Raw genomic sequence first — 25,550 nt, 5'->3', positions numbered from 1 at the left:
ATCCGAGGGCTGGAGCACCTTCCCTACGAGGACAGGCTGAGAGAGTTGGGATTGTTCAGCCTGGAGAAGAGAAGGCTCTGGGAAAACCTTAGAGCAGCTTCCAGTTGTTAAAGGAGGCCTACAGGAAAGCCGGAGGAGGGCTCTTTATCAGGAGTATAGTGATAGGACAAAGAATAATGGCATTAAACTGAAAGAGAAGAGACATATTATTTGCTGATAGTGGTGAAACACTGGCACAGGTTGCCCAGAGATATGGTCGATGCCCCATCCCTGGAAACATTCAAGATCAGGTTCGATGGGGCTCTGAACAACCTCATCAAGTGGCCACTGCAGAGAGGGGGTGGAATAGAGACCTTAAAGGTTCCTTCCAATCCAAACCGTCCTGGGATTCAGTGATTCTATGGTATTCCCCCATGCCAGAGCCAGGGGATTCTGTGCCTCCTCGCAGCCGTTGGCTGTGGTGGGTGGGACACTCCGCTAACCAGGGAGATGGAAGGAGTCAGTGTTACAACCCCTTATTTCCTTGATTTGGGTTGTAACAGTCAGGGACGCTTTCCACTTCTGTTTGAGCGTGTGCACCTGGCCAGGGTAGCTTGGATTTGGCAGCCCTGATTCAGCTTGGCCTTAATGAGCACTTGATTTAAACATATTTATGCTTTCATAGCACCAACCAAGTTCCCAAAAGAGTAGCTTAGAAGGTCTGTTGCAACAGTGTGTTGCTTTATTGGCAAAATTTGGCAAGGAAGGGCAAGAAAATGCTCTTGCTCTTGAAAAGTGTGTTTTCTTGTGCAATTTTGAGTTAGGGACCATTAATGTAGTGAAACAACATGTTCTTGTCATCGCCAGGGTTAGGTTTTTTCATGTGTGTTTTTATAACACCAGTCACATGATATTACAGTTTAGGGTTTTTTTCTGTATACTGAGTTAAAAGGCATTGAAATTTTAATTACCTCCTTAGTATCCGATTCCAGTTGCTGTACTGGGCACGTGACGTTTACACCAGTGTGAAGGTGTGCGATGTTTCTGAGGGGTATTTCATCAGGCAGTATAGAAGCGGTGCTGTAAAAGCACTAAGAAATATCAGTGTTCTTCAGTTTGTGTGGAAAGAAATGATTTAGAGAAGTTTGTACTGCTACTATAATGCTGCTGTGAGCTAATGTGCAAAATACAAGAGGAATAAAAGGAATAAATGAAGAGGGAAATTGCCTATGGATGTCTTTGGCAGAGCTGAGGTTTTAGTTCGAGCATTTAAAAGGACAGCTAAGTCCCACTGGTAAAATCATTATGAGTTTTACGTGAAGGACAGTTGGTGACAGCATTTAAAACCAAAGTTGAGATTAACAGAGTTTCAGATCGTGAGTAATCTGATAAGTTAAAATATGGGGAATTCTATCCCATTTGGCTATGGCAATATGATGGGCATCTTTCAGAAGCAGAAATACCTGTGCCAGCAGAGGAGGAGCGGGGCAACACAGCGAGGACACGTAGAAGGAAGGAGATTTTTGGCTGTTCAACTTTGCTAACTTGCAAAGGTCGCACAGTGTTTGGGGTAAGAATACCCCTTTATTGATAAATAGCCACTTGTTGGCAGCAGGCGTGGAACAGTGGCAAAGGTATTGAAAAATGTGTTCGACATAAGTAGTTATTGCATTCACAGCCTCAACCTAGGTGAGGACATCGCCCTGGGCCGGCTGCCCTTATAGTCCTGAAAAGCAATATTTGCAGTTTTTTAAAACACTTTTAAGTGTAAACAATAAAAAGAGCAGCATGTGGGGGTGTGTAGGAAAACACAGATGGATTGGTTTTTCATTATTTTAGGAACATTTCAGTCAGTTCTTGCTGAGGTGGGTAGGCTGGGCTGGCAGGGTTGTCCCCAGGGCTGGTGGTACCCATGAACTTCACTGAGCTCTCCTCCAGTGGCAGTGGGATGGAAAAGGACCATGTCCACTATAGGGCGCCTCAAGTGCCATCTCCAGCCACTGATAATGGCTGGACAAGCCTGTTTATCACAATCAAGCAAAATTTGGAGCCATTATGAATGTTACCACCGTGGTTTAATTAAACAAAGATTATTAGGGGTGGTGCGCATGAATCTAATGCAATGGAATCACCGTTGGAACACAAGTGGTTTATCACAAGTGTCAAATACTTGCAAGGACTAGGTATTCCTGGAGGGTGAATAAGTGGCGAAAATGATCTTGAAACATTACGTGTTGAAGGAATTACATTTGCTGGCGAAAACCTGTGCTTGTGCAGCTTTCTGTTTTCCTGCTTTTCTAATGTTGCCATTTGTACTGTGCTTTTCAAATGTTGTTTACTGGGTTTCTGGCTGTAGGTTGTCCGTGTAAAATACAGTTTTGAAGATGAAGTTCTAAAGGGAATAAAGCAAATACAATAGATGGAGTGGCCGTTTGTCAAGAAACCTACACGAGCCATTAAATGCTGTTTTCCAGTTTAGGTGTTGTAAAAATGAGAAGTGTGCTAATATAGGGCTCTATTGATCAGAAATGGTCCCCGGCATCTCCCACTAGGAAACATTATGTACTGCGGTGAGTTCCTTTGCAAGGCGGCCAATCTGTCCTCAGAATGTCTTGGATGCCTTTTACCCACTTGCTGTCTTGGTTTACGTAAAAAATGTGAACCAGAATGGAAGTTTCGTGAGCAGAAAATAGGGTTGTGTTGATATGAAATAGCCTTTGACTGTAAAGGCTTCCTGAATGCTTGCTGTGATTCATGCATGCAGAAGATGGGCTCTTCCAGATATATTTTTAACGCATGCTTGCACTCTGCAGAACTAAGTTTTTGAGGAAAACTTAAAAAAAAGAGAAATTTCCTTTTGTTGGATTGATTTCAATTAATACGAAGCAATCTGACCATCAGCAAGATGCTAAACCTGCAAGTCTTTCTCTCAATTTCAGAAGTTCATCCTCACTGTTTACAGAAATGGCAAAGAAACCATCAAGAAGATATGATTTTTTATTGTAAAGGTGGTATATTTTAGCGTTGCAGGGTGAATATAGGGCCAGGATTATGTTTCCCAAATTTCTTGCCTCTGTTGGAGCATGGGCGTGTGAACCTGCAGGGAGCGGTTTTCTGATCCATATGAGCCAGAGTCACTGTGTATGGAAAACGGGGATGAAACTGTGGGTGCAGGGACCTTAAAACCAAGATAATTTGGGTAAATGTTGGAATTTAGTAAGCTGTTCCTTAAACTTACAATTCCTGAGATGACAGGATGTCAAATAGCACAATAAGAAATCCAATAAGAAATAGTGTGGAAGCTGTTTCATTTACCCGATTGCAGTTTGCTGCTAGGAAAAGGTGGAAATGCAGGTATTGGTCATGGAACCCACACTCAGCTCCTACACGTTGGTCTTGCTTGCATTTGCTTTGAGCCAGCTGCACTTTGTGGAGTGAACGGGTGCTGCCTGGAATATTGCTGCTCTCATTCAGCAATATGAATTTGCGTACTTCACCTGGAAACAAGAGCGGTTTGTTTCAATCCTTTGGTTTGCATAGGAATAATCTAAAATTTGGCTTTATTTCATGCATTAGCTGAAAGTCCATGGAAGAGAGAAGCGATGCACAAAGCCTGCGTTACAGGGAAATTGTGAGGAAACCGAAGGAAAGGTGGATAAAAAAATAACAGTTTCCCTTATATCATCTGTGGAGGTGTCTTGCTTTGCCTCAGTCTTAAAATACAAAGTAGCTTTTGTCTGTTTTCATACGTTTTTATGACAGGAAGAAAATCAAATACATTTTCTCCTGAATAATACATGGGATCCTTTAAGAGAGACACAACATGGACAACATGTGTGTAAATATTAAAATGATTTTGAAGGTGGCATTTGAGTCGGTCTGTTTTAAGAAATATAGCAGGTTTGGTTGAAGTTTTACTTTTACATCTGTAAAGATATCCAAGCCGGTAAAGCACTAATTGGGTTCTCCCTCCGTAAGCAGACAGTGCTGGTTCAAAGCTGCAACCCCAGTGAGCAAACAGACAGAAAGTCGTTGTCCCTTCTCGGGTCTGTACCGTGAATCAGTGCATTTCAACAGCAGCATATCGAAAAATATTTCATTTCAGATCCTTTCAAAGACGTGTTTTTAGACGGAAAAATTAGCTCCTTGGTTCAGTTTCATGGCTGTCTTTGAAAAGCTGTTTGAGATGGGGCAGACCCATACAAGCCCATTGCTGGAGATGGTCAAATATTCTTCTAACTGCTGTTCCAAAAGTGAAAATACAGATGCAGTCATGGTCTCCTTCAGAGGGCAATTTATGACTTTTTAACAAATTAAAAGTCTTGAAATTGTCTTCAAAATTTAAGACAGATGAAAACCCAAAATGGTTTCTGTACTTCATTAATGTTTGGTATTTTACTGTCATCTTTATGGCATTTATTTGTGCTAAAGGATAAGTCTGAGACAAGCATCAGTTAAGGTAATGGGATTGTAAAGCAATCAGGTAATTAGTTATCTGACTCCAATCATTTTAAAAACAAATTTATAGCTACGTATTGAAAAGCTGCTTTTAAAAGGGAAAATAAACAGCAGTGTGTGAAGCGAGGAGCGGGAGGAACTGCCCGAGTGGGCAGCAAAAGGGCCAGAAGGTCTCATCTTGGAAAGTAAAAAGATCTGATTTTCAGCCCTCTCGTAAGCCCTTTGAATAATCCCTGACAGGAGAGTGGTCAGAGATCAAGAGAATATGGGTTGAGGACAGCAGTTGATGGGACTGGGTTTATTTTGTCCAAAGAAAACAGAAGCAGGAGAGGAGCATTCCAGTTTAATCCTAGGGGAAGAACTGCTCTGTAAGAAGGTGACCCGACACGGGGACACTGCATGCATTGCCCGTATAACCATCATCTCCTCCTCTACCTTAGGCATTCATTCTGTCTATTAAAAGGAAAAAGGGGAAAAAAAAAAAAAGAAAGATAATTATCCTGCCTAGGAGGAGGCTATAAGTATATTTTCGCTGCTTCTTTTTGGATATTCCGACTTTATTAAAAAAAGAACAAAACCAAATCAAAATCCCCAAACCAGAAGAAAACCCCAGAGCAGGGGGATTGAGAGTTGCTGGTTTCTAGTTGTGCTAATAACTATACACAGAAATGTGCAGTCTGGAGATGTGTTTGTACCATCGCAATATGCATGTATTTTGTCTGCTTTAGAAAATTATTTAGAAGTATTCAATTTTCAATTATTCTTTTTGAAACAGTCAGGTTTTAGGAGCTGATGTCTCGAGTTCACTCCTCTGTATTGCAGGATTCCCTGGTTTATGTAGCAAGAAAAGAGCATGCTTCTGGGATTTTCTGTATATTTACTTATTTCCCATATATAAAAACCAGAATTCTCCAGAAATATAAAGCGTATTTATCCATTCGTTAACTATTTCACTTAAATTGTGAGGTTTGTTCTTTAAATTTCCATTAATTTGCACTGTTTGGTCTGTTGAGGTTTTCATTTGTCAAAATTGTTTGCTCTTGGGTATTAGTTACGCAAACATTGATGTGTAGCTTTGGCCTGTTAGCTATCAATTGAAATCAGAAAATCAATAGACTTAATAGCTCCTCATTACAGAGTTGATGCATTTGTAAGGCTGAGTCACGTATTGTCAGGGAACAATCAATTCAGTCAAAAACCATTACACCATCATCACCAGAAACGGTTTCATAATGTTTAGGTGTGTTTATAGTTGACTTGAGCTTTCACAGCAGTTCCAAATGCAAAATTACCTTCTTTTGGGGTCTCTCGCAGAGTTGTGAGGTTAGAGGCACGGGGGACAGCTCTGGTTGTGACAGCAGAGACTCCGCAAGCTGGTGACATGCTGTCCTGTGGGAAGTCCTGGTGTGGTTTGCTGTGGCTGCCCCATCCCTGGAGGTGTTCCAGGCCAGGTTGGATGGCCCTTGGGCAGCCTGAGCCAGTGGGAGGTGTCCCTGCTCATGGCAGGGGGTGGGACTGGATGGGCTTTAAAGTCCCTTCCAACCCAAACTATTCATGATTCTATGATTATGGTCTCCAAGTCCATATTCTAAAGCTCCTGTAGTGTCCTGGAAGAAGTGTTCCACCTGCTCATCACTCCATCAAGCAAAAAATCAGACTGATTATTTTAACTTAAATCTCTGCACGTTAGATAGTCTCTCCTGTGCTTATTGACCCGTACGGCAGGACCAATCACTGGTGCGCAGACAACTGCTTTCATTCTCTTTCCATGTTGATACAACATGATGGAAATGGAGCCGAGTGATCCCTGCACAGGCCCTGTGCGTGCTGTGGGGTCCTGGCCCCGGAGGTTAGTGAGACTTTCCAAAAATTGCAGTGGAAAATTATCCATCTGGTAAAGGGAGACTTCTTAAAAGTTGTATATATTTTAAGATCATTTCACTATTTTAGTCATTTAGTTAGAAGGAGCACCAGTCATAATGGAGCATGATGAAACAGAGACTTAAAAAGCGGGAATAGTCAAATATATCAGGATGGATACCATAACTGTGGTCTAATTTTATGTTAAAATGTACACTTGGAGGCATAATTGAATACATTGCTCAATATAAATGAGAAATGGCTCTGTGGACCCTAAATGAATTAATTATTTGCAGTCAGAAGAGTCTTGTCTTTTGGATTCAGACGACAATCCCACAGAAACATACACGTTTTCTCTAAGTTCATGTGTAAGTCATTACATGAATTTAAAAGAAATACATACATTCAAAGCATCAAGCATCCAGATATTCATTAGTTCTTAATTTTTAGTTTATATTGCTGTTCTCCAAAGTAACTACAAGGAAGTGGTGTCATTCATTTTATTTAAGTATTTTTCTTCACTGGAAAAAGATAGGTTATTAAAGAAGAAATCCAGACATTCGTTAAACATGTAGGATGAGTGAAATACAGACTAAATTAATGATATTTAAGATGACATACGTAATTATAACAGAAAGGTCAGGGTAGGTGGCAGCTTTCCCAAGTATATAGAGTGTCAGAAAAATCCCCAAAGTCTGTCATTTAATTGAGTTCTGTTTTCTTTCCCTCGCGTCGAAGCATTAAGGTATTACCCTGGTCCTGGGCCTGTGTTCCTATAATTTAATATGGCAAAATTCCCAGACCTATATTTTGACAGTAAAACCACATCATGCTTAGGCTCCTTCCAGCGACGAAACACCACTTTGTATTTGTCTCCAACTCATCGGTTTCTTTTTCAATTTAAATGAAAATCTATTTAATATACAGGGAAGATAAATGATACAAGAGTGCCGATGAATTGAACTCTAGTTTTGAAATGTGAGAAATGGGTGAAAAATGAAAGAAGTCAACAGCAGCAACAGAAACAACCAAAACCATGCAGCCAAGGGCTGAGGAACGGTAGAGTGTGGTGTGTCCTGTGCAGCCAGGATGAGTCCTGTGCAAAAAATCCCTAGGCTGAGCCTTGCCCATGGGTCCAACATCTGGTCTTGCCCCAGGGTTCAGACAGGCAGGAGCTGGGTCGGTGGCCAGTGCTGGGACCTCCCTGGAGAAGGGCTGGGCAAGGTCCAGGCGTGGAGGAAACCCCTCTCTGAAATAACCTACCGCACACCCTCCCTTGGAAGAGTTATGCTCGTCGAAAGCAAAACAAAATATGGAATAGTACAGTCAGGGACTTGGATTTTAGGTTTTCTTGGACAGAGTCTGGCTTAAAGTGCTGGTGCCAACAGCAACAGAAAGCTGGAGGGATGCTTCATCCCGTCTCCACCAGTACTGAGGCCTTTTTCCATCGGGAAAGAGGCCTTCAGGGGCTCTGTGTACTGGGACATGGGGAAAATTACTTCACTACACATGTTCCCTAGAGAAAGAATTTATGAAAATTGTTTTCTTCAGTAACAATTGTAAAAAGGGGTTTTTTTTCTTCCCTTTTTTCTCATCTTTGATTTGCATCCAGCCCATCCCAGTTAGCCAGCATCCCTCCCCATGCTTCTCCAGTTACGCTTAAATATAGCTCAGTGCTAATGGATGGTGCCTGTGGGGTAGGCGGACTCTACGTCAATACCTAGGCTGGCGGGGGTAGGTGGAGTTCCCCTGGGTAACATTGACCGCCTTGGAAAAAGGAAGGGCACAAAGGGAAAAAAATTGTGTCCCAGGAAGGCTCCGTACCCCAAGTGAGTGAATACGATTAGAGGTCTGGAGCAGAGAAATGTTCTTAAGAATACAAAAAGAAAGGCTAAACAAATGTGAAATCCCCTCTTACTCTTTTCTATTTTGGCTCTCGTTTAGCGATGCCCTCGTTAGCAGGGGAGGTTTAAGCCTCTGCTTTATCACCGGGGTCAAAGAGCATTTGTGTGTGTGCAACTGCCTATGTGCATCCATGTGTGCGCACACCAAAACCGCACCTCTGCTTTGCGACAGATCCAACACTTGGAAATCAAGGAAGACAATAGAATCAAACACTGCAACTTCTAAATGCATAGTCACAAATTTTCCACAGTCTCTCTGCCTCTGACAGTGTTGCTGGCTGCTTTGGACAGTCTTTAGTCAATAGAATCTATTAATGATTTTATATTCTTGTTATTCAGTACGCAGGTCTGTACATTATTTTACTGTAGCTACTCAGACCTCATCATTAGGAATTTCTTCACGGGCTGTTCTGGGGGCTCATCACTACAGGATCTGAATGTGCCACGAACATTAATGCTTTTATTCTCACAACAACCTAGGGAGGTGATGTGTGTTATTCATTCCAGGTTGTTAAGAAGTGAGCAGAGACAGAGGTGTAACCGAGTTTCAGCTTTGGAGAACTTCAAAAGCAAAATGTTGTCTTCAGCATCATTATGTCCCCAAAGTCAGCTCCTGTTCACTCCAGTTGCCGTGCTTGGTGTGTTCGGTATGTCAGCCTGGCCAGATCCCAGCAAACAGGCTGGTGGTTGATGACTGTGTTGTGATTCTTCCCATGAGATAGAGCAGGAACCTGGTATTGGATGTGGTTCTTCAGAGCATATTAACTGCAGTTAACGTCACCAGTTCTCCCTCCACTGCCATCTCCTTTGCCAGGCATTTTCCCATTTGTATAACATCCCTGTTCCCTCCTGGCTTTTTCACTTCCACTTGGTAAGATTGCATCCCCACTTCAGGAGATGCAAAATGCTCCAGGAAAACAGATGCCTGGCTTTGATAAACCATCATCTTCACCATCATCTGGAGCTGCACCAGCATTTAAAGTAAAGTCTGAGGTTTTTAGGCTTGCAGATACATGTTGGACGTAACAAACCATGCTGTGTTGTGTATATTAAGCCTACCTTCAGTCTTTTGGGGCTGAAAAATATGAAATCTTGGTAAAGCAGGAGCAAACAGGATCATTTCCAAGTATTATGGATTGACTAAAGGAAGGTAGATTTTGACTAGGTGGGCAAAAGCAGTTACTCAACTTTTAGAAGTCAAGTTTGCCAATAATAAGCAAATCAATGCCATTTCACTTTATCTTCATAAGCGGCTGGACCAGCTGGACTGAAGTCCTCTGCAAAACATTAAGTGTGGGGTAGGTACGAGCACAGAAGACTTCAACATAAAACATTTTGGGTTTGAGAAACTTACAAGCAGCTAAAAGCAGAGTGTTGCAGCAGGATGGGTTAGGCAGTTCACTAAAGTATTGTTACCAGGGCAACGTACAATCTCTATATGAAAAAGAAGTCCTAGACGGTGGCCTGGCAGGGTCATCAATATGGATTTAAGATAATCTTTTGCAAGTGAGCTCTGCAAGACCTCTCAAAAGCTTTGGCTGATGTATTTTTGGTATCTCAAATTCTGTTTTCTACCGCTTGGAATGGTTTTGTCTAGCAGATCTTTTGGGATTGGGGTATCATCGCAGGCCAAGGCAATCAGCCTGGGTGGCAGGATTCTCTTCCTGGAAGCCTTGCTGTCTTCCTTTGGTTTGGGTTGAGTTTGCTTTGCGGGTTGTGTTTTTTCATGAATGAAGACTCTGAACACTGTTTTCAGGATTTGGAGTGTTTTAAGGCAGATGGATAGACTGGGGATAAAGAGAGGGAGAGGGTCAAAACAGCAAAATATCTTCATTTATTCAGCCGGCTGCAGTTTATGTATGACAGATTCACACCCGTACCTCTGCGCTACCCACTTCAAAGTGAGGAAGTACCTACAAAGAGCATCATCTTGAAGGTTTTACTGGATTGTATGTGTTTTGCTGCCTGGGCTGGCTTTGCCAGCACCGAGGCTGTTCAGTGCTTTGCAGGCTGCCTTCATTGTGAGGGAGCAAGTTCGAGCATCTCGGTGTGGAGCCTGTGTCCACGAGCACCAAACAAAAGGGATGAACTGAGAAGCCTATGAAGGTAGGGGAGGCTATTCCTTTGGTTAAATTCAAAAGAAATTGTATCCATTTGTTTAAACCACAATCGCTTGTGAGGAGTCTTTTTATCTTCGGTTAAAAAATGGGGTTTTGTTGATCTCAGTGACGGTGCCAACATTACACGTGTACTTACCGCATGTCAAATGGGTGTTTGTCTGAGTGACCAGAGTGGATCTATGGGATGAGCATGAGTCTTAACTGAGAACGGTCTTGTTTACGCTGGCTAAGGCCTAGCTGAAGTGGGATTTGAAGTACATGTATCATATTTTATTGGTGCTAGGCAAATGTTTAGCTGGTGTGAATGGCATTATTTCATGTCCCAGCTAAAGGCCTGGCCCAGGAAAGAAGCGGAGAAATGATTAAAAACAAACAAACAACAATTTGCTAATCTGCATTTCATTTTTCCTTCAGCCACTTAAATTATATTCAGGGTTTGAGGGCAGCCAGAGGTGGTTGTAGCTGCTCTGCATTTCCCGTGATGTGTTACCAAGGATCAATATATGGACTGGAATAAAAGCATGGAAGTTACTGACACTGAGCATCACAGTGGCACCGTGTGTCAATCTGTGATACTGTGGGACTGTTAAAATACATATATTAAAAGCCATATCTTGGAAAGACGACAGGTGATGCCACATTCTGTGACATGTAAAAGAAAAACAAATCCCCGGGCACGTGCAATTGCCTGTCTTCACGTTCAGCATCACTTTTTGAAGTGTAAACAAAGAAAGGTCCATGTAAAAGCTTGAACGCCGGCAAAGTCTCAGCCCTGCTGTTCTAGGTATCTCGCAGCGTGCCTCGTACACAGCCCAGGCTCAGCTCCTAATCCTCTCTCCACCCTAGTATGTAATACAACAATTTTCTTTTGCACTTTCAGCATCCAGTAAGGTTTCATTGCAGAAGGACTTTGGCTCTGTTGTTTCTATACAGTTCAGTTCCAGCATATAGTGGGGTGCAGCGAGATCAAAGAATCATCGAATGGGTTGGATTCGAAGGGACCTTAAAGATCATCCAGTTCCAATCCCCCTGCCACAATGCAGAAATACTTTTATTTATCTCAGCATATATAAGAGATACCTTCATAGGCTTAACACAGACAAATTGTTAGATATTATACGTGTATGTAATATACACACTCGTTAGTTTGTACATACAATATAGAGGTTATTTGGGATAGAGATATATAAAAGATAGAAGAACCCAGTAATTGCCTTTAAGATCACAGCACAAAGCATTACCTTGGATTTTACAAGGCCAGCGAGCAACAAAAGAGCAGTAATTTATGAGCTCAGCGTAAAAGAATAGCATAATTGCATTAAAAATTAATGCTAATGAACACTAAAATGGGGAAGGTGGTTATGATGAAAGTTTGTATTCATCTTCCCTGGTTTGAATGATGGCTAGTGGCTTGATTAATGGCTTAATTTCTATCAATTAGCGGGGAAAAATCTCCTACGAGACAAGGGTAAATTGAGCATTGAATTACATATCTTGCTTTTGTGTGCTGAGAAAAAAGCGGCGTATCTCTGATATTAGCCACAGTGACAAATGCGGTGTGCCCTGCACCGACGCTCTCGGCGGGCTGCCAGCGTGCGGTTCAGCGGGGGGAGGCTGCCGGCCACCACCAGCCCCCAAACCTGCTCTGGGTTGGCCTGTTCATGGTTCCTTTTGCTCCCCCTATTAAGGGAAGGAAAACATTCAGCAATTTGAAGTGTATCAGGGTTGTTTCCTATCACTTTATTCACTGAGTTTGACTTTTTGCCTGGATATTTGAAAAAAATACTCTAAAATGCCTCAAAATGTGAGTGAATGTAGGAAACAGAATGCGTGTGAAAAGTGCAAGGGTGACAGTCACCTGCGTGCAGGTTAAATGCCTGGCTAGAGCAGAAATCTGAATTCTTCAACTGATTAAAGTAAATGTCCTTACATTCAGAACCCAATTGCTAAATTTTCCCATGTGTCTTCTTGATTTTATACCCGATACTTCCATTCTTTTTAAAGAATAAGCTGTTTGTGCCCAGACTTGTTTTAAACACTGTGGAAGTGAGGTTATAATTGTAATGTATTAAAAAAGCAAACCGTAAGTACTCTTTAGTGCATACCGGAGTACTTACAATACACTATTTTAATATAACTTAGTACCAGAGTACTTACAATTAAGTCTGAAGAATACAAATTAACAATACAAACTTTTCCGTCCACAGTTGCTGATTTTGGAGAGTGTTTTATTCTTCCTGTGACGTTGGAAATCTCAACAGCTGGGAAATAGTGTGGCCAAGTGTTGAAACGGTGCCTTGACACAACCGAGGGGATATGGAAACGTTAGACGCGTCTCTAGTTTTAATCACCGCTTAAAGCTGGTAGAGGGAAGAGGTAGTTTGGAAACTAATCCTGCATTACCCTCTGGCTGCACATCAGATCTTCAGGGCTCAGCATCCCTGTTTTCCCGCACGCTTCAGCCACAGGCAGGGATGCAGCTGGCGTTGTGCGTGGCGGTGCCTCCCTCTAACGGCTGGCCCTGCGGAGCCCGAGCTGCTGAACTCCTGCTTGGAATGCAGCGATGAGGTGGCCTTCATCCCAGGGGGGCTCCCAGGGCTTTGCTAGAGTTCTCTGGGCAGGAGCAGAAGGGGCTCAGGGTGGGAGGGGAACATGACCTTAACACGGAAGCTCGCGGGAAGAGTTCATTTCTTGGCTGAGTTGCTCTGGTTCTGTGTACAAGGATTGCTCCGAGCTGGCCGGTGCCAGAGGTCTCGCCCCAGGGTCACCAGCCCTTCCACGGCTGCTGAGGGCACCAGCGAGGTTCTCCGCACAGCTCTGCCCCTCACCCCCAGTGTCCTTGGACCTCGGCGCTCCGACACTGGGAAAGGTGTTAGGACTTGAGGTGATGCTCTGGCAAACCTGTAGGCTCCGGTGTGTGCCAACCCCTCGTTAGCCACTGCTAATTGTATCCTGCACAGGGAGAAGATTTGCAGGGGGTTAGAGGGGAATCCCAGTAAAACAAAGCTCCCAAGTTTTGTAAAGTGTGGAGGTGACAAAAATGAAGTGAATCCCACCCATCCTGTGGGTTTTTCCCTCCTCGTCCGAGTGCTTTTGTTCTGTTTAATATAAATATTCCAGTGCAGTGAACTGCAGATGACAATTATGTCTCAAAGCCATTTTGTCTCTTCCACTGCGAATTGTCCAGATGAAAAGTTCATTTGGCTTTGGATAGGTCAGTTTGTGCAGCTTAAGTAAAAAAAGGAAGCAATTAAAGAGCATCGGGCATGTGAAAAACCCCAGTTTTGCTGAAGAACCGCCCAGATCTGTAATTGTACACCTGCAGTTGTATAAAAATTAGACAGGATCACCTAAACTGACCCTGATTACAATGCCTTAAAGGGGAAAATGTTTTCCTCTCTAGTTGGTTTGTTTAGTCTGGGATCTGTTTGTGTTTTCTTCTTTTAATCCTCAAATCATAAACAAAAGAACTAAAAAAAAATGGCAACTTTTTTTTTCTGTGAGCGAATAAAATTGTATTACTTAAAATGTCTGATATTGTAAATGGGTCGGTTAAATTCACCGGCTGCGTTTCTTTAAATACAGCGAGTAAAATATGGAGAAACATGTATTTTGAGGAGTATTTCAGGTTTCTTGTGTCATGACTTTGATTCTTACGTTAGCCCTGCTTGAAAGAAAACTCCAAGTAAAGGCAAGTTCCTTTCCTGGTCAGAATTATCGATTAGCAATGACTCCGGGAAGCGTTACAAGCTTTACTTGTACAAGAAATACATAAAATACGTTTTTATTTCATTGCTCAGTCACAAGATGTTATCGGTCATTTAATGCTTCTGTTTCAGTGCTTGTTAAATTCTTAACGGCATTCATCACCAGTTTTGTCTTTGGAAATAAGTAAAGAAATGGGGATGTTTTACGCAGAGCTTGCAGGCAGGGTACTTTTTCTTTTATCTGATTCTTTGGTGTTACTAATTATTGTGTGCGTGAAATTTGTGGATGGCATCTAAAGAATTCGTGCACATTTTATTTGTGAAGTGGCATTTCAAATTATTGCTAATGCAGACTAATTCAGTAGGAAAACAGGAGCTAGGAAAGATTTGTATGTGTGTATACTTAACATCTCTTTGGGAAGTTGTCAATAGATGTAAATATAGCTGGGAAGTGTAAAACATTGAATCTCTGAAGGGCAGCGTTCCCAGTTAAAGCCTCCGTGGCTGGAGTAACTGGGGCAAAACTCCTTCTATTGTGATAGAAAGAGGGTAACTGAGTGATAGAATCAGTTTAGGGGATGTTCTGAAGGTGGGGATGGGCTGGGCACTGTGGGAGCAATTGTCACTGCTGCTGGAGTCACCTCTTTGTGAAAAACAGCCTCACCAAGCCCTCATACAAGGTTTTAGTTTATTTTTTTTTTCACTATAACACAGTAAAAAGACTTGCTGTGCAGTGAGTTAGTATTGATTTTTCTTTTTTTTGTCTGTAGCCTCTTAGCTTTCCGACTCCATTATTTTTGATTTTACTATGAAATACATATCCTTTCTACTGACATCTGACAAACAACATATGGAAGTCATTTTGTCTACCAATAATGTGTTTGTCAAAAGAATCCTATGCTAATGGGTTGTGCTTCCTCCGGTCCATTTTCTCCAAGTTAATGTCACTGATGTAATTCTAAACATTTAGTGATTTTTTTACCCCTGTTATAATTTGTCATTCTCATCGGTTTGTGTAAGATCCGTGTAAAATTCTGTAACAGGCTGGGAACTGACCAAAGGGTTTGTGAAATAAGAGTTGAGCAATGGATTTTGTAGTAAATCTCCGTTCACCTGCCTGGCTTAATGCTGTGACTGCCAGGTACACTGACCATTCCTGTACTCACCCACCGACCAGATGTGCCCAAGATCTCGATGGATTATGATTCCCTCTCCCTAGCAGAGCATTAGGACATTTGGTTTTATACTTTTGATGGAATCCTTAGGAATCTTTTTTAAAAAAGGCGACTTTAGCATCAAGGCAACAGAATTTTGAGATACAAGTTTCATTGTAAGTGATTTTTTTCCTTCTAAATTCAAAAAAAATCAGGCTTACAGGTGTACTCACGCACTTTGCTGCAGTGCGGCTCTTGTCCAAAGCCTTGCCAAAGCTGGAGCTTTACTGAGGGTTGTGCAAAACTCTTCCAGGGGCCGTGCAAGGGTCCAGCACATCCCTGCCCAAGTTCTGCCCGATTCTCACCCACTCTTCAGCTGAGTTGCCCTTCATCCCTGCAATCCAGGCAGCCTTTCTTCCCCAGGAGGTTTCAGCCTCTTGCTCCCTGTCTTTCCTGCAGTGGTGCAACCCTCATGCTTGGCTTCAGCAAAGTTGTTGGAACGTCTGGTGCGAGTTCACTGTCAGAAGCAGTCAGAGCGCTGTACGCACTTATCCAGGCTCTGCAGCGAGCGGATTTGACTCGATCCACATTCAACATAAGCAGAAAGTTAGCAAGTTCCTGTTTTTTCTGTTCATCATATCCATAGAGACTAAACAAAATGACTATTAAGCCACGTGGCAGGTTCTTGGAAGTTACATCTCTTCCTACCTTCTGTCTGCCTCACCTAATTTATAACTGCTGCTCACAGCAAAAACCTTCCCCTGCTCTCTGCTGCAGCGCCTCAACCATCTCTGGTCCCATCATGCTCTGTATAAAACAAATGGAGTTCATAAGTTAGTAAGATGAAGGTAAATAGTTTAAATTTTAAATGAAAGCATGCAGTTAGCAGAATGAATTCAAGATTTTCTTGTCGCTGCAGTTAGACACAGAGGTAGGTAAGGAAGATTAACCCAGCTGTGGATCAGAAGCAGCAGCAAATGAAATGGGCAGTAAAGCAAATGCTTTTGTGTCAGAGGTCATGAACAAGGCGAACCAGCCAGGGCTGGAAATAAAACAGTTTTGCGGTACAGCCTGTCGGTAAAAAATGAAGTGGTTAATTTAGTGTGGGCACGTCCATTTCAGGAGTATTTCTGAGCTGCCATTGGTTGATTTGCTCATCTGAAGCTCTGCTTCCTTGTCATCAATAGACAGAAAGGAGTTTGCAGTGGTTAATAGTCATTGCAGAAGGATGCAAGGTACATTTTCCTTTTTTCTTGTGCAAAAAGGGAAATGATTTTGTAGTGGATGATCAGTGGATCCGCCTGAGTTTGGATTTTGAATTGTGTCTACAGAGAACAAATTGATACATCTGCATTTGTGAATAATTCTGCCAGCTCTTTTGGTCTGCACGCACTTTTCTTGATTTCAAATATAGTTTGGTTTCTTTAGAACAAGAAATGTAACCTTTTATACCCGCACGTGTACTTACTCCAAACAGATAATTACAATTGCTCTTTTATTTAAATATGTGTTTTATGTAGTGTTGAAAGTATTCTTGGGTATTTGTGAAATTTTCGATCCAAGTTCACTGTTATCTGGATTGCTTTTGCCTCGTCTTTTTGGCAATTTTCTTTTTACTTTGTTGCTTGAGACCACGAATCTGTGACTCATGAGCTCTCCTCCTTGGTAGCAGCCACTCAGCCATGCAGAACTGACCTGTTGAGGCACAGGCAGGCACAGCTGCTCTTTCTTTCAAACTATCCATGAAATTAGAGTTTATCCTTGTGGTGTTAGCCCGTAGCTGCCCTCTGACATTTCGCTGGTGCACCTATACCTGCTCTGACATCAAGCCCACCGGTACCAAACGCTTTAGAGCACATTTGAGTTAGAAGAGAATCTGTATGGGATCAACCTGTGCGTGATGTTGGTGCCGCGCGGGGAGTCTGGCAGCAGAGTTTCGGAGGCAATGCCGTGGTTTGTTGGGCTGTGGCACAAATATGAGCTTTCACCTTGCACGTGAGCTTATTTGATCACTTCACTTTTGGTGAAAGGAGTAATGCCAGACTGCTCAAGCAGCACGGGGCAGAGAAAAGTCAGACCATCCCTTTGGCAACTTAGATCAACGCAGCTATGATAGGAAACTTCACCGTCATCCATCAGCAGTTTGGTTTTTTAAAGAAATACACCTTGCTTTATGAATGCTCTTGGCTTCCTGCCAGTCTAACCTGTCCAGAAGATTGTCTGGTGGAGCAGTGACAGAACTAGCAAAGCCAATCCCATCAGCACTCCAGTGAAGTGGTTAGTGTCGCTCATACCAGCACTGGCAGGAGCTGGTCTTCACCATAACATCACTGGGAGTTGCATTTCCTTTGTCAAAATAAAACCTCAACCTGCTTAGAGACATGGTTTAGGGAGTGTTGGGAATGGTTGGACTCGATGATCCAATGGGTCCTTTCCAACCTTGTGATTCTGTGATTCAGAATATCCTGTGGAATAGATGTCCTTGCAGTACAGTAATGAAGCGATGTTGCTCATTTGGTTAAACAGCTGCGATTTTGTCACCTATGAATCATATGAGCACATAATATTTAGTGTGTATGTTAGGAAATTTTTATTACCAAATTTGAAGGGTTTTTTGTCAAATTCATCTAATGATGTCACTCAATACCAAATGAAGTACGTAGCTTGTCACGAGAACAGGGGTGAGGGCACTTCTCTTGGGACATTGGCAGCAGAAGCCAAACTGATGCCCAGACAAGCAGAAGTAGTTTTGCTGCTATGTACAGATAGTTCTCCACTGAGCTGTCTGCTCTGTCCCTAAATCTTTAACTTCTCCAGGAAAGGCTCATGCCATAAATCTAGCAGCTGTCCTGCAAGGACATCTCCAGTAGATTCTTAAGTGAGCATCATAGGTTGGACAATACTGACCAACTCAGTTGTTATTTTTATAAAAGGAGACGTTTTCCTTTGGAACAGGGTATTTTAAGCTGCATTACAATTTTTTTTTCTGGCATGTGTGAAATATATTCACAGCATTGCTTAGGCGGCGTTTCTTGTAGGCGTACACTAATGTTAACTGACATTGCACCTTCTCTTTGTAGACCAAGCCACCCTAGTAGAGCAAGTGAAACGGGTAAAAGAGATTGAAGCTATTGAAAGTGACTCCTTTGTTCCACAGACATTCAGATCAACTAAAGAAGTCAAAAAGGTAAGTTTTCAATATCCTTTCTTGGTGCTTAATCCTTTCAAAGTCAGGTGGAAGCTGCACTGTTAATACAGCATCTACTGATGAAAGAGCATCAATATTGACAATCTTCAACCCTGCCAAAGACCGTCCTGTGTTCTTGGTGTGGTGTTCAAGGAAGAATACATTTAAATGTGTAAGAGTTTCAATGAAATCAGCTGTTTGGACAGTATTTTGTGCCTACGGAGCAACTCCAATTTTAAAAAATTCTATTAAAATCAGATGAAACAATGAAGATTTCTTTTTTTTTTTTTTTTTAAGGAAAAGCAGGATTAAAATCCAGAAGTAATCAGACATTTACATTGTAAATAAAAGTAGAGATAGGTATTTTCAATTCTGCTTAACTGAAGCCAGACTTGAAGGCCATATTTACTCCCTGAAAGAGAACAGCATTGTTTTCAGATGGCTTTCAAAAAACCTAATGTGAGACATCCAGGTTTCAGAATTTTACTTGCCTTTTGACTGCCAGGTTTTCCAGAGAACTCAGACACTTTTGTGTTTGGAAGCATGGAAGCAAAGGCTTGTTCAGTTTTTCCATCCAACAGTGAAGTGCTTTGAACACTCAGAACATGCATTTTCTTGCCTTTTGAGAAGTCTCCAAGACGTCCATGTGGTTTCTTCAAACAGTGATTCAAAACCCCAGTGCTTCTGTTGTACAAGCTCTTACAGTGCCTATAGCAATACCTTTTTTTTTCACTTCATGTGTTTAGTCTGGACCTTAGTACATGTCCAGTGTGTCCCACAGAGCTGTATTTGCATGAGGATCCTTCCGTGAGCATGTGTTGCAATGGGAAGAAAGCTGAATGCTCAGTTAAGATACTGCCGTGTTGGGAGTTTGAGGATAAAACACTCCGATGCGTTTCTTTCTCATTAGTCAGTAGAGCCTACTGAGCTACAATATGAACCTGTAACTATCGGAGTGGGAACTGCTGATGCATCTGCTCCTGAGAAAGAACCACCACCTGCCAATATTCCTACTGCCATCAAATATCAAGATGATAATTCTTTAGCACATCCAAACGTAAGTGTGCCAATATTTACTTTATCTTTAGAACAAGACAACCCATTGAAAGAGAGCAGGTTCGTGTGACCCGACAAGCATTTTGCCATGCTGCTCATCAAGCAATCTGTGGTTTGGAGACCGTTAACTGATGGGCCACTCATCGGCTCTGAAAGGATCACAATCCTTGCATCATCCAACAGAGAATGATAACAAAAGAAGTTGTTCACCAGGGATGTAGTTTTAGAGTTCCAAACAAATTTTATAACCGAGTAGCATACGGATTTAATGCAGAGGAATTTAAGATCCTGTTCACATCCATAAAAATTCAGGAAAAATTGCTTTTGGTTTGTGTAGTTGGAAACATTGTGGAAGACTCAGAACTTGCTCATCTTGCCAAATCGTAAAGCTTTAAATACAGGGCAAACTTACGATCATTTTAAATACTGAGCTAAACTAGGCAAATTCCCTGTGAGCACTTTTAACTGGAAACTGGAGTACTTACAGTGGAATAGTTTTAAGGATTAGCAAGTTAAAAATTGCTTGCAGTAATAAACTAATGCTGTATAATGAACATGGCTAACTGAAACATAAATGAACATAGCTAACTGGGCACTGAAACAGTTGATACGTCTTTCAATGGATTATAACAAATATAGAGGAGGTTAATGAGTTCTGCCTGCTTTTCTTCCTCTCCTCCTTGTCTCTCAGCTGTTTATCGAGAAGGCAGAAGCAGAAGAGAAGTGGTTTCAGAGGCTGATTGCTCTTCGGCAAGAAAGGCTGATGGGCAGTCCGGTGGCCTGAGCGAAGTGCTGTGACCATCACATACCAGTTCTCATGAATGCTAAGAAATCCTGCTACTAGATTGTTCTATTTTTCTCTTGTGAGGGGATTTTAATACTCACTATGAGTTGTACAGTGAATAAATATTCATCTGAATAAACAAGAATGTTCTTTCCTCCGTTTTTTTCCTGAACTCGTTGCTGGAGGACTTGTACTGCTGAGCTACCCGCTGGAGATAGGAAGGCTGTCAGAGCAGTGTCATTTTCTTTTTTAATACTGAATTCCTCTGGGGTGCAAAAAACCTGACAGCCCAAGGAGACATAATTTTATACCTCCCAATCAAAAAAAAAAAAATATATATATATATAAAACCATGTAGAGGTTTAAAGATAAATGAAAAAATAAGACTGTCAAAGATGGTTCAGATTTACCAGCGCTCAGACAGCAGGAGTACAAGTGGTATCACCTTGGGCCATGACATCTTCTGCAGCGGGAGGAGGATTCAAGGCAAAAAATATCACTGTTATCTCTTCTTCCTTCTGTTCTGCATTGCGGTAGCAGCTTTTGAATCCGGAACATCTGTGGACATCTGTCTCCTTGCTGAGGGGCTCTTCTAAATTGATGCATTCATCCGCCTGCTCCGGCCTTAGCCTGGTTCCTCACTTCTGGTGGGCTTGAGCGGAAAGAGCTGTTTTACATTTCCTTGAACATCTACCCACTACTGTTAGCGTTCAGGAGTAGATGTAAAGAAAAAAGTTATGTTATCCTTTTAAACCAATCTGTAAAGTTTGCAGCAGGGCTCAGTAAGTGTTAGTTTCAAAGCAAGTGCATTAAGATGTTCAATAATCTGGAAAAGACAGCTTTCTATGAACACTTAAAGGGGAATAATATAAGAATTATTGTGTGTAATGGTATAAACCGCTGTCAAAAGGGACTAATGGAGTACCTATTTCTGTACTCAGCGAATGTTTGCAGTCTACGAAGCTTTTCTTTGTCTGATGTGTGACTTTAAAATCGTGCAAGATTGGTCCTATTTGAACACCAAATTTAGCCCAAGCATACTTACAAAAAAATATCTGTCCGTCACCCATCTAAATATGAGAGCTCAACCAAAACAAATACAAAAGTATTTCTTTTGAGGTATCTAGGATAGCTGTGAGGAAACTCTTCTATCAGTAGAAGACTAAATTGAGCCCACACCTCTGGGCACACCTCATCGGGAATCACCGGCATCAGCTTTCCCACATGAGGGAACATTCGTAAGGCTTTTGGTTTAGTCTTATTTTTCCTTGTTATCCTTTTTTCCTTGGTGGAAGGTAATGGAGGATGATGTGTTTTGGTTGTCTTATTTTTTTTAAATTGCTGCTGTAAAAGAAAAAATTATTAAGTTTGCATTCTAACATATTTTAACTTTTTCCTTATGACCACTGTTAGTTTTACTTGGTCCTGCATTAAAATGGCTTTCTGTGTTTCAAGACTCCCTTGTCTGCAACAAAAAGTGGCAAAAAACTTGTTTCTCTTGTTTCATTTCAGCTTTCAAATGGTAAATATTTGTGGTTGTTCTGCTTTCTAATGTCCTTCTGTGTTTCTTTCATGGTGAATAAAAGCTGTTTAATTTCCATATAAAGTGCAGGTGCAAATTGCTCTTTTTTCACACATTATGTTGGGTAATTTGGGTATTTTTATAGGATGCAAAATGATTCTTTTTATGTAATTTGCAACTCTATAAGATATTAAAAAATTCTACAAAGAGGCCTGTAAACAAATAAGACTTAGTGGTAAGAGTACGGGTGTGCCTACTATTGCTTATCAATCCATAACTAAATTTGACCACTCTGGAGGAGAACTGTGAACAAGATCTGGAAAGGAAAAGGAAATAGGATTTAGGTAATCTGAACTGAGTAGAAATATGTACAGAAATAGTCCAAACATAATTTGAAACACAGAGGAAATCGTATACGGTTGAGTTTTGTAGATCTAATTGCAGATTAATGAGAATAACTAATAATTAATTAGTCAGCCCTCTGCAGCTTTCATGAAATGATAACTTGTTATTGCTGTGTGTGGAAACGGCTCATTTGAGAAGAGGTTTTTTTCTAGTTTAGGCCCTGTGTTCCATCACCCTGTCTCAGATCCTGCTTTGAACGTCCATTACGCTACTTGAACTTATTGGTGTTGGGAGATGAAGGAATTGTTGGGAGAGCTTTTTTACCCAGGTACCGTTTGTCACAAATCAGAAAACGTATGATCCTTGTTGTTACAAACCTGCAAGTTCATGCAATATGGGTTTCTGAAGGTGCCCAAAGCAAGTCCGTGATGCTCAGGTGTGTCCTGGATGGGAGAGCTCACGTGGAGGTGACGAGCAACTCTAGCAGTGCCAGATGTTGCGTCTTGCAAGGGTGTTTTAATCTCACTGTGGATTCCTTCCTGGGTACAGCTAAGCTGATTATTCAAACCGCTGATCATCAGGATGTGTGTGGCCTTTTGCGAGATCCATTTGCAGTGAGGCTCAGAGCTTTCCAAAGCTGAGCCCTATCAGAGGGCGCTGGATCAGTGCTCTGCCTTGCTGGGAACCTGCCGTCACTGATTCCACGGCTTTAACTTTCAGCAAAAAATAGATGCTGTTCCGCTGTGTTTGCTTCTGTAGATTAAAATAAAGGTTGTATAAGAGCAGTGGATGGGGTTGGAAGCATAAATGTTCCGACTGCAGCATTCTTGATTCAGGTTGTATAACCTATTTCCTTATTTTGCTTTTACTTGAATAGCATCCTGTCATAAATTATTCATTTTCCTGTCAAAGGCAGGCAGATATTTGAGTATCAGAAATGAAATACGGAAGAAGGCAGCAACATCACAAATAAACTTCACTCTGTAACTAACTATGCACCACCGAAGAAAATTTTGACAAACTTACTTCTCAAAATTACTTTACAACATTTGGACCCGCTATAAATGGGTGGTGGCCAAACCCATGTGCACTCCAGCACTCCACGTGTGGGGCCTTTTTGCTTGAGGAAAAGCTAGCATGTGTTAGCTAATCAGCCAGATACAAATTTAATTAACTGTGTCCTAACATCACATGAAACCCATATCAATGTGTACAAATGAACCTGGGAAAGTGCACTGCCAACTCTCAGCCCACGCTTTTCCTGATCCAAAAAGGGTGACACCTTTCCACAGTAATTATTTCAGAGAAACATAGCCTACTTTCTTGTTTCTTTGCTTTAAGGTCTTCTGATGTTCTCACATTTAGCATTTAGGACTCTTGCCTATGGAGGGTTTTGTTGTTGTTGTTGTGTTTTCTACTTTGCTCTGAGCTCCTGCTGACAGGGAATGGATTCGCAACTAAGAAAGGGAAAGACACAACTGTTTGTGAGTTCTCTACCTAGAACGCGGGAGTGCATGGTGTTGTGCAGCCTGCAGGGACAGCAGTGACATGGTTTTTGTCATTCAGAACTCATGACGAGCATCTCCGATACAGTCAGCTCGAACACAAAGTTCCTCCTCGTGCTGAGCTACCTTAAATCTGACTCTGACTCAAGCGAATGGTGTGTAGGAGTGAAAAGATAATGCTGTAACCTGAGCCATTCAGAGCTCTGGGAGTCAGCAAAGACCTCTACCCTGAGAAATTACATTAGCAAACTCATTTCACTTAGCCTGCTGAACAGCCACCGTCAATTAAAATCAAACCAGGCTGATTTTGATTTGATAACTTTTAGGTAAAATGCTCTGTAGCCCTTTCTGATTTCTTGAGACATCCAGCATCTCCACAACTATTTTTATTATGATAATTGCTTGAAAAGGAGCCGTGTTTAGGTTTTAAAGTATGATTATTGTTACAACATTTTAGAAAGATTTTTGCTACTGAAATAATGGTATCTAAGAAAACTCTGCCAGCCAGGAGATCAAATTTTGCTACTTCTGCTTCAGTCTCTCTATGGGTGATCCCAAAGGCCATTTTCCCATCAGTAACCCAAAACCAACCTTCTCGATGATTACAGTTTTCTATTTGTCATGTTACAAGAAGGAAGTTATTTTTAGTGGAGGTCCTTGGACTCTGGAAACCCATTTCAGGAGAGATCAGCTTGAACCCATGGCTTAATCCATGTATGACACAGGGCTGCAGTGACTCTCCAGCTCGCGGCAGTAACAAAAAACAATGGTAGGAGTATTATTACACCAGACTTTAAAATATTCACCATTTGTAATTTTGACTTTGTGCCTATTTTCTTTTTTCCTGACTGTTCCCTCCCCTCTTTGTCTCCGTCCTTTGCTAAGACCCAGGAAAAAAAAAGAGCAGCAGTGGCTGAGCTGGATTATGTGACACTGAGGAGCAAGACTTAGATACTGAGTCACTCTGGAATTGCCACTCCAGGGTGGGATGTGACACGATATGTCTGCTCTTTCTGGAAGGAAGCAGGGGTTGAAGAGGGGAGGAGGGAGTTCAGTGCTAACACCAGGGCTGAGCTATGCTTTGCTTCCAGCCAGGCTCTCCCCATTGTGGAATGCCCATTTCCAGCTCATGAGACACACACCTGGTGCACCTCGTGAGCTGGAAATGGTCACTCCACGATGTGAACTCAGGTGAAAGGGAAAACCATGACTTGGCTATCATTTTGCTGCTTCAGAAGTACAATATCAACTGGGGCTGCAGGGGTGGTAACGATGCGAGAAGCTATTGAGCCCCTGGCCATCAGTTTTGACTGCTCTGTTTTAAAGAGACTGTAGTTTAAAAGGTGTCGTCCTTGCCAAGCTGCCACTGTACAAACCTCATTCCCACTAGAGGTCTCTGCCATCCCAGAGCAGTTGTCGCGTGGATCCGCTGTGCTGCCTAGAAAGATGTTCATAAACTGAATTTCCCTTTTCCTAACCAGAGTTGGAGTTAGGGTCCCAGCACAGAGCGGTTTGTCTCATAGGTTTCTGGTGCCTTAAAACCTATATCAAATAAAAAATACCACCCAAGAAGATAAGCTTCAAATGCTCACTGTCTATGTGGTGCAGTCCAGGAGGAGTTTGCAGGGAGGAAAAGTGGCCTCTTCCCCCACCTCATCAGCAAAGTCAGCTGCCTGGGGCCATGCTGGTCCTGGCCACCAGTACAGCCCATCTCTGGAACTGGGGAGGACGGGAGGGATGGGCACCTTCCTCTGGACAGGTCTCCACAGCTCCAGGGGCAGAAGCTGTATTCCCATGTTACAGTTCTGAAAAGAAGGCATAAACAAATCTCATCACTTATTATTAACAGAAACTAAACGCAGCTAGCATTTGTAAAAATGACAAATTGCGCATCTGATAACTTTTCAGTGATTTTCAGAGGTTTTTTTTATGAATTATTGTAGTCCTATTTCCATATTCATACAAGTTA

At 42.0% G+C, this 25,550-nt stretch overlaps 1 protein-coding gene across 1 annotated transcript in view; it reads left to right on the top strand.

The window, feature by feature from the left end:
• The window catches only part of RSRC1 (arginine and serine rich coiled-coil 1), a 152,510-nt gene extending 130,705 nt beyond the window's left edge, over nucleotides 1–21,805 (top strand). The window contains exons 7-9 of the mRNA XM_054075019.1: nucleotides 18,263–18,369; nucleotides 19,280–19,426; nucleotides 20,117–21,805. Of these exons, the coding sequence (XP_053930994.1) occupies nucleotides 18,263–18,369; nucleotides 19,280–19,426; nucleotides 20,117–20,209 (347 nt within the window). The 3' untranslated portion in view covers nucleotides 20,210–21,805. The remainder of the gene's footprint in view (nucleotides 1–18,262; nucleotides 18,370–19,279; nucleotides 19,427–20,116) is intronic.
• Nucleotides 21,806–25,550: the final 3,745 nt, after the last annotated feature.

Source organism: Cuculus canorus, chromosome 9 (assembly GCF_017976375.1).
Source record: "Cuculus canorus isolate bCucCan1 chromosome 9, bCucCan1.pri, whole genome shotgun sequence".
Classification (NCBI taxonomy): domain Eukaryota; kingdom Metazoa; phylum Chordata; class Aves; order Cuculiformes; family Cuculidae; genus Cuculus; species Cuculus canorus.
This window is presented reverse-complemented; position numbering and strand designations above follow the sequence as displayed.